At 30.6% G+C, this 11,898-nt stretch overlaps 2 protein-coding genes across 4 annotated transcripts in view; one reads left to right on the plus strand and one right to left on the minus strand.

The window, feature by feature from the left end:
* Positions 1–48: 48 nt before the first annotated feature.
* On the minus strand, positions 49–7,635 carry LOC117166909 (60S ribosomal protein L6). 2 transcript variants are annotated; one of them, XM_033351360.1, is made up of 4 exons: positions 7,513–7,635; positions 6,283–6,474; positions 5,925–6,198; positions 49–436 (listed from the first exon to the last, which is right to left on the minus strand). In XM_033351360.1, the coding sequence occupies exons 2-4, from the start codon at positions 6,472–6,474 to the stop codon at positions 90–92; spliced, it is 813 nt and encodes a 270-aa protein (XP_033207251.1). In that variant the 5' UTR covers positions 7,513–7,635; the 3' UTR covers positions 49–89. The 2 variants fall into 2 exon arrangements, with proteins under 2 accessions (XP_033207251.1, XP_033207252.1); XM_033351361.1 differs by having other exon boundaries at positions 7,431–7,526.
* A 589-nt stretch (positions 7,636–8,224) lies between these two features.
* Positions 8,225–11,898, plus strand: part of LOC117166905 (two pore calcium channel protein 1-like) — a 22,567-nt gene continuing 18,893 nt past the window's right edge. Inside the window, exon 1 of one of the 2 annotated variants that reach the window (XM_033351351.1) lies at positions 8,225–8,520. In XM_033351351.1, the coding sequence (XP_033207242.1) occupies positions 8,418–8,520 (103 nt within the window). In that variant the 5' untranslated portion in view covers positions 8,225–8,417. The remainder of the gene's footprint in view (positions 8,521–11,898) is intronic. The other variant, XM_033351353.1, reaches the window with a different exon arrangement.

Below are 11,898 nucleotides of genomic sequence, written 5' to 3' on the forward strand. Positions count from 1 at the left end.
AACGGATTGAAGAGTGATTTTTGCAGAAAGGAATGAAAAAATCAAAAGTGGGTTTTAAAAAATGTATTTTCTCAATGAACATTTCCCAATTAGAACTTCATCCTATGAGGATACTGACTGCTGCGCAGACCAAACATCGCCGATAGATACGTGAAAAGCATCTTCTTATCTTTATTCTTTTTAATAGCAGCGATCACTTGTTTGTCCATCAGCTTCTGGTCTTCCTTCCTCTGATCACTAGGCTTGTACTCCTCCTTCTTCTTGGAGAAGATGTCGCCTTCTTCCTTCTTTGCTCGCTTGTCACGTTTCCTTTTGAAGTACTCGTCATTGAGATGATCAGGAATCTTTACTTCGGAGATGTCGATCTTAGTAGATGTCGCAATCACATAATTTTGACTTGTTCTTCTTAAAGGACAAGCATTGATTAGGAAGGGACCTAAGACAAAATTTATTCGGTTAAACTTCTTTCTTTCTTTGGATTATTTTAGTTCTGTCCAAAGTTTTGAAAAGGGTTTTCCACTAACATTTTTTTATACTTGCATAGCAAATTATAGTCTGAAATCACACATAATATAAATAATATTATATAACAGCTAAATGATCGGAAATTTTTCTTTAAAAAAATATTAATATTAGATACACATAACTTTTGGCGCTTTTTTTAACTAAAAAGAGATGCGTACGTTGAAATGATCTTAACAACCAAAATGAGTAACTTCAAATTAAAATGAAATGCGTTTTCTCACTGCATACGTTGAAAATTCCACAAGTAACACTTCATTTCCGATCAATCTTTATTTTTGAAACTTAAAAATTGTTTTTAACTAACAACAACATTAGTGAGATTATTTTAAGCACGAAAAAGCAGGACGGCGGGTGCCACTAGCCAACCAATTTAGTCCAGACATTTCTTACGAAAAAGACCTTTTTACCATAATAAGCAGGTGATGTTTTTTTGGTTGCTAAATCGATATATTGAGTATTTTAAAACAAAATATTGATTTTAATTAAATTATATATTCATTTATTTTGATTTCACATGGAAATTAAAACCGAGAAAGTTAAAACAAAAACCCTTCTATCTTTAATAGCTGCCGAATCATGAATCTTCAGAGAACTCTGATCTTTTACAAGAAATAAACAAACAAAAACTTAATTCATACTTTAATATCTGTACTTTGCAACCCGTTAATTTTACAAAAAAATGTTCCGGATTTTAATTGAAGTAGACGCAATTTCGAGAAATTAAAAAAAAAGAAAGAATAAACAATGACCTAGTCCGAATAAGCCATAAGTTAGGACCTCCTGAAGTCGACCGCTTTTGACCTACTTTTTAGAGAAAATTACTTATGTTTAGTTGCATAATTGCTTAAAAATGTAATCTTGCATGGACGAAGAGGACTCTTAACAAACACAATTTTTTGTTATTTTGAGTTATTTCTAGCCCAAAAATTTCTCTAGGGCATCTCGTTTCGTGCATATCCTACAGAAAAATGGTAACAAGATCAATTATGGAGGGCTAAATAAAAAAGAGTAAAGAAAAATATGAAGGCATCCCAACAAATTCCCTTCCTTCTCTTTTTTATTTTTAATATTATGAAATCACAATAAAAAAAAACATTTGTGAATAATATTCACCAACGTTTCGATAACTTCTCAGATACCAGAGGAAGAGCATCGTTGTTTCGTTGCTGTTCCTACCTGCTCAAATTTTTCTTACCTTAATAAGGATGCTGTATGAGTACCGAAACGTAGGTAAGTATTATTTACAAATCAATGGGTTCTACGAAGAATAGGCTACCTTTTTGTTACCGTCAAGAATTAGGCTAACTTCATTTTGTATTAAATTTAGTTAACATGTAAAAGTGTTAAAATAAATAAAAATCTTTTAAAATTTTTCGTTTTAAAAGTTATAGGAACCTAAATTACATTATAAACTTGAATACAAAATGCTGAAGTTTTGAATTCGCTGGAAATATTTCGAAAAATAATACGTTATTTATTCCTCCTGAAAACTTAGCTAAATGAAGTTAGCCTAATTCTTAACGAGAACGAAATGATGGCCTATTCTTCGTAGAAACCGTCGAAATGTTTTTTTATTGTGATTTGATACAAAAAATAAATAAATAAAAAAGATGAAAGAAATAAAGAAAGAGAAGGAAGGGAATTTGGTTGGTTGCCTTCCCATTTTTCTTTCCTCTTTTTTATTTTTGTCCAAAATTTATTTTTCTGTTTTAGGAAAATTAGAATTTTTTTAAATTACAATAGGAACATTTTATGGTGGTTGTCCAAATTTGGTCGTTGGATTCTTTGTTTTTTCTGGAATGCTATAGCATATTATTGGGCTTTGAATAGGATTTTAAATTTGATATTAATCAAAATTAAAATTCTTAAATTTTAATTTTCATGAAACTTTGACCCTTTTCATTCGGAAGGCTTTGTGTAAGTACTGGAAAAAGTACTGTGACCGTATTTGAGGATTTTGGTGGCATACATGCATTTGTCATTCATTAAAAATTTATTTTTTTGCTTATTTTTCGTTAAAATCCATACATTTTTTAACCATCGCTTAAATAATACTCTTCTCACTAACAATTATGTGCATCTTTTATATACATATTTTCTTCGTGAAAATTACTTCCAGAATATCTGTTGTCGAAAGTGAACAAAAAAAATTAAATTAACTGGTTTTATAACTTTGTATTTTTACATTCTCATCATTTATGATTGAGAAAGTATTAGAATTGTCGGAAAATTGACATCACACTTTTTCAACGGATCTCCAAGTTTCGAGACCCCCTGAATCCGAAAATCAGGTTTTCACGATGGCGTCTGTCTGTATGTCCGCCCGTCCGTAAACATGATAACTCTCGAAAAAATGAACGAATCAAATCCATCTTTAACACACTTTTTCTAGGTCCTAAAAGACAGAACGAGTTCGTTAACCAGCCATTTTTGATAAAAATTCAAAAAGTGAGCGCATTTTGAAAATTTTTGAGACCACTTTTTTTTTAATTTGAAAATTCTATCTACGGATATTTATAGTATTGAAGAGAACAAACAATTTATCCTAATGACTTTTTTCGATAAAAAGAAAATTCTCAGAGTTATAGCGTTTTCAAATTTTTTTTAATCAACCGAAAATCAAAATTTAAAGCCGAAAAACGCACGATATGAAAAAAAGTCAAGAGAAGAAAAACATTTCTTTTTGAAATCTCTACAAGATTATCATAACCAATTTTTGAATTTTCTTCAAAAATCGTAAATTCAAATTTTGATTGCACAAAAAATAATGGAAAATAAAAAATTCCATTTTGTGGACAAACTATGTAGGATACAAAAAAAGATGAATTAACAAAAATGGTTATCTCAAAAAAGATCTACAATTTTATTAAGAATCACTTCTTGATAGGACGCGTACTTTTTGTTTTATTCGTGAAATATAACGTTGAAAAAAGTAAAATAAAAAAAATGTGTGGAAAAACGACGAAAGATACGAGAAAAAAATCCAACAAAACCTGTTCACAAATGTCTGTCGGAAATCGAGTGCGCATTGCGAGTGTCATGATGAGAATGTGTACGTCAAAGCCTACAGAGCTTTGAGAAACTTAATCTTGTACTATACTTAATTAAGTAGACAATTCAGAATATGAAGACGCATATAAATACTGCCATCTAAAAGAGATCTTTTTGATAAAGTTTTTTTCAAGCATTCCAAATGCAAAGAATAAATATCCGCGATATTTTTATAATTTTATGCGAATGCAAAAAAATGATAAACCAATCGTGGAAGAGGGAAAAATTATTGTTAATTATTGATAATAAAAGAATATGTAAAGAATCTAATTACGTTATTATGCAATTGACGAAAAAATTACTAAGTGATTTATCAGTCAAGTATTTAATTAGTTAATTAATTTGTGCAGGAATTGCATACTAACGTAATTAAATCTTTATATATTATTTTATTATCAACAATTAACACTAATTTTTGCGTCTGCGGTGATTAGTTTATCAATTTCTGGCATTTTTAACATAAAATAATACGTTGTAAAACAAGCCCCTTTCGTAACATTTGTTATAATAAATAATGAATAAACAATTTAGAAACACTTAATTTTTTTCATGCACTTTCAGCAACAGATATTTTAAAAGTAATTTTCACAATGAAAATACATAAAATATGCACATAATTGATAATGTGGAAAGGATACAAGTTTCATGGTTATAACTCGTGAATCGAGTTGAAACATTTTTTTACGTAAAATTTAGCCCTCTATAATTTATCTTGCTAATGTTTTTCTGTATAATAAACACGAAAGAAGCTGGTTTGAAAATAGCTCAATGTTTTAAATGAGAAATTGAGGGACTTTATTCCACGACCTTTAGCTAGCATTTTGCCACCTTCTGCAAACTGAATGAAACCACATTGCTACATGATTTTATCACGCTTTGGCGCGAGAACTAACATCTAGGAACCCTTGCTTTAAAGCATAAGTCTCGAATTTTCAGAAATTAGGCCATGTCCCATTGGACCGTCAATATTTGTCATCCCCTTTTTCCGACAGCAAATACCCATTCATAAACGTAGTATCATTTAAATTTTGAGTGATTTAAATGCTTCGACGCCATTGAGGGTTCAAAATCGTGTTTCTTTAAGAGTCTTAACTCTTCATCCATGCAGACTAGAAGATTATATGTTTTTTAGACTTACGCATTACTTCCTGCTCTAAAACTTCTCCTCTGGTATCATTTACGTAGCATTGTCCGCAAATGAAGTATTAAAAACAAACGGAACACAAGTAATTTACCCTAAAAAAATAGGTGAAAAGTGGACAATGTTGGGATGCCATATTATTAAGCTATTGGGGCTAAGTCATTGCTTTTTTGGAATTACTCGAAATTGCGTCTACATTAGTTAAAATCCGGAATATTTTTTCGTAAAATTAACAGTTTCCACAGTACAGATACAAAAATCAGAATTGGGTTCGCCTCCTTTTTTTGAAAAAAATCCGAGTTCTTTATAATGTCATAAAATGGCACTTGTTAAAACTAGAAGGATAGTTTTTACTTTTTAAAAACTTTTTTGTTAAACATTATACCCTAAAATTTAATTGGGAAGGTCAGTCTACGTAAACGCAATTTTAAGATGATGTATGGTAGAGTGATCAGCTGGATAACTGGAGAGACAACAAGAATACCTAATACATTCCTACTCAATAATTTGTTTTCTTCTAATGACCTAAATTCTAAAGAATTGCTACAAAATAAAAATTGTGTACCTCGTACAAAAAGTAACTCATAATTAATGAACTTACTTTTGATAAATTATCAGGATTGGCTTTCATATGTCCCACGATAATGATATGTCATACAATACAGTTCCTTTACCCAAAAGAGCGTAGGACATAAATCATTTTTATTAATCAGGGAATTGAACTCATGTATGTAATTGTCATATCCAGTCAACATTTTTGACTTTTTGGTGATTACAAATTATTGAATAAACAAAATTGACCTTCAAATTTATATTTAGTGTCTATAAAATAAATTAACATTCAGTGAAATTTTGTTGTTGTGAAAACCCCCAATTATCCTGAATTCTAACTTGATCCTGAATACTTTCAAAGTGCAGGGTATCCAGAGAGAATTAGACTTGAAACTCGAAAATACCATAGCTCTTGTAACTTTCACGTCTAAGAAACTAAAAAAGATCATACTTTCAATCGCCTTCTCGAAATATTAGACATAATATTTAGTCAGCAAACTTAAAAACCCAAGCAGTGATATGTTCAACTAAATCTGAAAATTTCTTTGTGATACAAGCTTGCTCACTTAAAAATTCTGACATTTTTACGACTGAATACCCCGAATGTACCTTCATTGCGAAAGTAAAAACAAATTTAAAATTAGTATAAGCTTACCAGTGACTAAGAGGAGTCCGCTCTTAAGATGTTTCAACAAAACGACTCGCTTTCCCTTGTGAGGACCAGCTACAAGGATGCAAATGGTTCCGGGAGTGAGAGAGGGTCTGATGTATCTAGAGTGATCCTTGAAGCATTTTTTACTGTGGTGAACAGTGACAGGATCGGAAGTTGGGTAACTAGCCCTCCTTTTCTTGAGAAGAACAGTTCTGACTCCTCCGTTCTTATCACCACCGATCTTCTTTTCAATGGTCAGTGGTTTCTTGGGTTTGACCTATAACAAGTATGAAAATGGTAATTGAATATTTGTAATGAAATCGCGCATTATATCGTAAATTCGGACAAAAAGTTCACTCACAGTCTTTTCTGTCTTTTTTCCCAGGAACTTGTAGATCGCTTTTTTGTGAAACATCCTTGTTCTACTGAATCGATAGACGCCATTTCCGAGGTCGTAGTTTCTCGGTCTGGGGACTTTCTTCTTATCTCCTGCCTTTGCAGGAGTAGCTGCAGGTGCAGCTTTCGCTCCGGGTTTTCCTTTTGTGTCCGACATCTGTAAAAAAGGTTTAAAACTTTGTTTCCTTTAATTGCATTTACTTACGCCGACATTTCTTTAGATCAAACCACACAAAATTATTAAACATCAAAATATTTCAGTACATCTTTTATAATAACTATACAAAATTAGCATCATTGATCATAAACACTGAAAAATAAATAAGTCTATTGTGTCTAATTGTTTAAACTTGAAACTTGTAGAATATACACCACTGTTCTGCACTAGTTGTTTACTCGGCGCAAAAGTTTTTTTTTGGATTTCTATAATTTTCTGAAAATTCGAACACAAAAAAATTCCAATAAGTCACAATACACTGAAAATCTTCTATGCCTCGGGGAGGTGATGAAGCAAAATTGACACTAAATAGGGTTGCTAAAAATAATTTGGGTTTTTAAAAATTACTTTTTGAGTTTTTTTAGGGTTTCTGGAATAAGAATCACAAAAACAATTTTTAAAATCCTTACACGGAGAGAAGAACTAGAGTAACCAATGGAATATGGTATTAAACAATTACTTTAAGAGACTAATGCAAAAGATAAGTTTATCTTGAAGGAAATGGCAATACTTTGTATGATAAAAACAAGTCATTTATGCTGACAAAAATAACAACAAAAGCTATGAAATAACTAAAAACCGGATAGTTTAGAACTTAACCGTTCAAGTTGTTCGACACACAACTGCGGTTTTCTAGGTTATGTGTATTGCACTTTTACAAAACGCAAAAAAATCGCTCAAAATCGCCCGGTAAAAGAAAAGGCAACTTTAAAACTCCAAAATGTTTCACAAAAACTATAACTAGAACCCAAAATTAGAGTAAAACACGACTATACGTCAGAGCCTTGGAACTGACATGCCACACAACAAATTCATGATCCCTTGAAAAAAACGTTTTTCTGCCTTAAAATATTAAGCGAAAAGGGTATATAACCATTTAACTGTTCATTCTTTACCGATTTTGTTATTTCACTATTATTAAAAGTACAGGATTAATCGGATTTCGTTAAAAATTTTATCCACAAGACGTTCACTTACCCCGTACACACGATCAAAAGAGCCCTCCAACGGTCGTTCCACAAATTAAAGTCTTAACACTTGCGCAAAAAGACATTTTTATGGCGCGCAAAAATTTAAAATCGAAATAGTTTTTGTAAAGTTTATAATGATTACTGTAAAACTAAAACTGTATTTTATAGTTTATATGCATGTAAACATGAAATAAAATGAACAGTTTAAACAAATTGAGAGGTCAATTGTCAATCATTTAATTGGATAATAATTTTAAAAAAGAATATACCAGTATTTATGTTTAAATCCTGATAAACAATAAACCTACAATATGTCACTTGCCTCTTTAAAGTTTTACAAAAATTTAGCATTTTAATAAGTAATTTTTTGCCTTTCAGAGTTTCAGTATACTTCCTTTAAATAAAAACATAGATCTGAGGAACAGTTAGTTGAGGTTAGGATCAGTTTACATCTGACATTCTGCATCTGAATTCTGAAATACCGAACCGTCTACACAGTCTTCTTCTTTTTCTAGAATTATTGGTCTTTTGCCGAGAAAGCAACCATCCACAGACGATCCGCAGAATAAGTATCACTGGATACGATCGAAAAGTGGTGGAAGCAGCCCTAGCCTGAGCATGAACTCAGTCAGCTGATTTTGACTTGTTGGAAACGGGGACTCATTCTCAATCGCGTGTGTCATGTCATCCATATGCATGTACCACATGTACGCTAAAAATGTATCACACAGTAAAATGTTTGTGACTGTATTGAGGAATTCGATGCTTTCATACTTCCTTCGCTCATGATCGCTCGTTCAGTCTTTCGGCTTCGGTAGCATTTGGAGTGCGTGGGAGGACTGGAGGAGGAGGATCGTCGCTTTACGATCAAGCGAATTTATTTTTTAGTTAGTCTTTGTGACGATAAAATAAATGATTACTTCCAACAACACTTTTAACTCTGCTGACAATTACCAGCGCTTCGACGACGATGCAAATCCAAATTACGGACAGGATGGCTACGGATCCAGTCCCAGTAAGTTTTACCTGTGTATTTTCCTTATGAAAATTTCGGTTCATTATATCGCTTTAATTAATCGCACGGCACAATCATACCGAACAGTTAGTTGACAATTAGAGTGCAGGCTGCAGTATAGCAATCATTTATTTTTTTGTACGGGATTCCGTTCACTATAATCAGACTTTTATTCATTTACATATTAATGCTTTGCTATGCAAATAATAATCAGTGACCCAGTTTTCAATATTGGTTTAATATAAAAATAACACTATGTTATGTGCCACATCGCTGGATCATGAAATTTTCTTCCATAAAGAACGTCATTTAATTTAATTATCGAATTAAAAGTAGCGTCCTATTATTTGAATAAGTAGTATAATTTTGTTAGTAAGGCAGGTCAATTAAAATTGTTACAAGTGTAGGGTTAAAATGTTGTTATATCTCTTGTAAAAATCTTATCTATCTATTGTCGTCATAAGAAATATTAACGTGTGGGTATCATAATTTTTATCTTGTATAATATGGTATCTTAGAAAATCATATAAATCTATTTTCTTACAAAGTATGAAAGAAAAACAGAAATAATTTTATTTACTTGCGGCTTGTTTGAAAAAAATTGTAATACTAATCAATTAGGATCAAATAAAGTTTGACTGTGAATATAGGGAAAACTTTCTACTGCCATCCAAGTAAATTATTTCTTCAAATTTTACTCAGTTTTGATTAAATTTTTGAAATTATTTTATCACCTACATTTATTACCCTTAAAATTGAAAATGCGCCTGAAAAAGTCAAAATTATTAGAAATTTCAGTCATGATCGAATATTTAACTGTAAATTGAATAATTGAAAATAAGACAATTTAGGTTTGAAGTGTTTAAAGGGATACTTTGTTTTTATAATATAATTTTAATTCAGATACATCTATTACAGATTGATCCAGACTATTTTACAAACGTGCATCATACTTTATTTTTAAAACGGTACATATTGCTCTGGTTCTGATTTATGAATTTACGCATAATTACATATCTCCCATTAACTTGATATCGTGGTTTCTGCAGCTGACTTGTATCAATTTACCTTAATATTTCTTCACGTGTCCCTACTTAGATTTCTTTAACGTGAACACAAATTGAGAATTATCGGCTAATGACCCTTAGAATACATAAATCATAAAAAAAGTTTCCAGATATGGATAAAAAATACTTCAACCAATAATTTGTACTTTTTTATATTTATTTCTTCGCAGCTGGTTTTATTCCGGAACAGTAATAATGTATTGTATAACTTCCATGTATTATTATTAAACTTTGCAAACAATATACCTTTAATGTACATATATTACATTAAAAATGAGTTAATTGACCAGTAACTTTTTCCATTTCATTTTTTTAATTAGGGACATTTAACAGGGTTAGATATCTATATTGCCGAGGTTTTTCTGATTATTTATTTTTTCTCTAAGAGGACTTTCTTCTTATAAATGAATTATAGCTCTCAAACTATGGGAAATTCAAGAGAAAACAGTAAATTACATTTTTAATTATCCTAATATAGGAAGGATTGATAATGACGTAATTTTTCAAATATACATGGTCTTAATATATTTAAATATAATAAATTCGACCCCTGACCCCAGGGACTCAAAAAAAAAAAAATTTTTTATGTCTGCACGTATCTATGTAGCTTTTTTTTTAATTTATATATGATCTATGAAACTTTAAAGAATTATATAGGATCTAGTATTTGATATTCAGGTCTGATAAGATTTTGATCTAAATCGGCGAATTAAAACTGTTTTTTTTACGTCATCGATTATCGACTTATTGACAAACCTAATAACGGAAGTATAAAGTTTAAACAAAATTTCCATCAAAGCTGAAAAACGTAGTTTTGTATTTTCTCTTGTATTTCCGGGTGTGTAATGTATCAAGCATTTTGTGATTGGCCCCACGAGCAATATGTTGTTTATAAAAAAGGTTATCTTACAGACAATACAATTTTAAATAGATTGACAATGTTGGTATTTGACTCTGTTTAATTGTGATCGCCCATATACTACGTGGAGAAGTTTTTAGAATTCAAAAACTACGAAGTCAAATGAAAATGTGAATTGGATTTTTTTACTGTATTTGGAATTTCCAGAAGCCCCATGAAGTTTAACAAATACTTCCCATTAAAAAAAAAAAACGTTTTTGTACATCAGAATCGTCAATATTAGATGAATCGAGTAGAGAATACAGATGAATAATTCTTTTTTTTAATTTTAAACCTACAAGTCTATTTTATAGGGTCCCAAAAAACTCTTAAGTAAAAAATTGGGGCTTTAAGAGCTTCTAGCGCCTATTATGATTTTTTTCAGGTTTTTTAATACGAATTATCTTAAATATATAAAATATTACTTCCTTCTGATAACAGTTAGAAAGTCGCGTTTTTTTTCTGAATTTTTCAACTTCCTTTTGACTTTTCATTTAGAGCAAGGTAAAAACTGATCAAATCTAACAAAAATAATTATTTAAATAAATTATTATTGTTTATAACTATCTTCTCCTATAGTAATGCTAGATATTTGAGGTTTTATTGGAAATTTTACACTTTATCAACTCTTCACTTACTGAGGTAATAATTAATGAAAGTTAACAAGCTGAATTGTTTAAATAATTTATTATTGTTTATAACTATCTTCTCTTAGATAATATGCTAGAAAGTTATGGTTTTACTACAAAAAATTTAACTTTGCTTTGGGTTTTTAGTTATAAACAAATACTAGAAGGACAATAGCGAAAAAAAAAACTTTTTAATTTTTCTTCTTTGTGAATATATTTTTCGAAAATGAAACAGATATTTCAAATATTCTTCAAATTTTCGATATGGATCATATTATAAATCTAAATTTCGCTTGAAGCAGTTAGTTGTTAAGGGCATGTGACACAGCTAAATACCTATATTACCGACCTCACTTTATCAGTTCACTGAATCTTTTTTTGAACCCAAGAACTTTTTTTGTAAATAAAATATTGAGCTGAAACTTTGGAAAATGTATTAGAGTACAATGAAGTACGTTTACGTACTGCATTTTGTTAGGAACTTCACTGAAAATTATTTTATCTTTTTTCTGAACCTCGACATTTTTTGAACGTTCGAACTTTTTTTATACATAAAATATCGTTCTCGAACTTTGAGTAATACAAGGGCCGAAAGAAAACTATGTTTAAGTACAAATTTTAATAATAAAAGATGTAAAAAATATATATATTTCAACTATCAATTCCATCGGCATCAGCCGGCAACGTTGTACATGAAAATACGAACCCTGGCGGCCACTAGACGAGGCTCTAGAGGATTCGTATTTTCGTGTACAACGTTACCGGCTGATGCCGATGGAATTGA

This window comes from Belonocnema kinseyi, chromosome 2 (assembly GCF_010883055.1).
Source record: "Belonocnema kinseyi isolate 2016_QV_RU_SX_M_011 chromosome 2, B_treatae_v1, whole genome shotgun sequence".
Classification (NCBI taxonomy): Eukaryota; Metazoa; Arthropoda; class Insecta; order Hymenoptera; family Cynipidae; genus Belonocnema; species Belonocnema kinseyi.

Coding starts and splice junctions, on each gene's coding strand:
- LOC117166909 (XM_033351360.1), bottom strand. CDS start 6,474: ATGTCGGACACAAAAGGAAAACCCGGAGCGAAAGCTGCACCTGCAGCT. Junction 6,199..6,282: donor GAAAAAAGACAGAAAAGACT/GTGAGTGAACTT, acceptor TACTTGTTATAG/GTCAAACCCAAGAAACCACT. Junction 437..5,924: donor CGGACTCCTCTTAGTCACTG/GTAAGCTTATAC, acceptor ATTTTGTCTTAG/GTCCCTTCCTAATCAATGCT.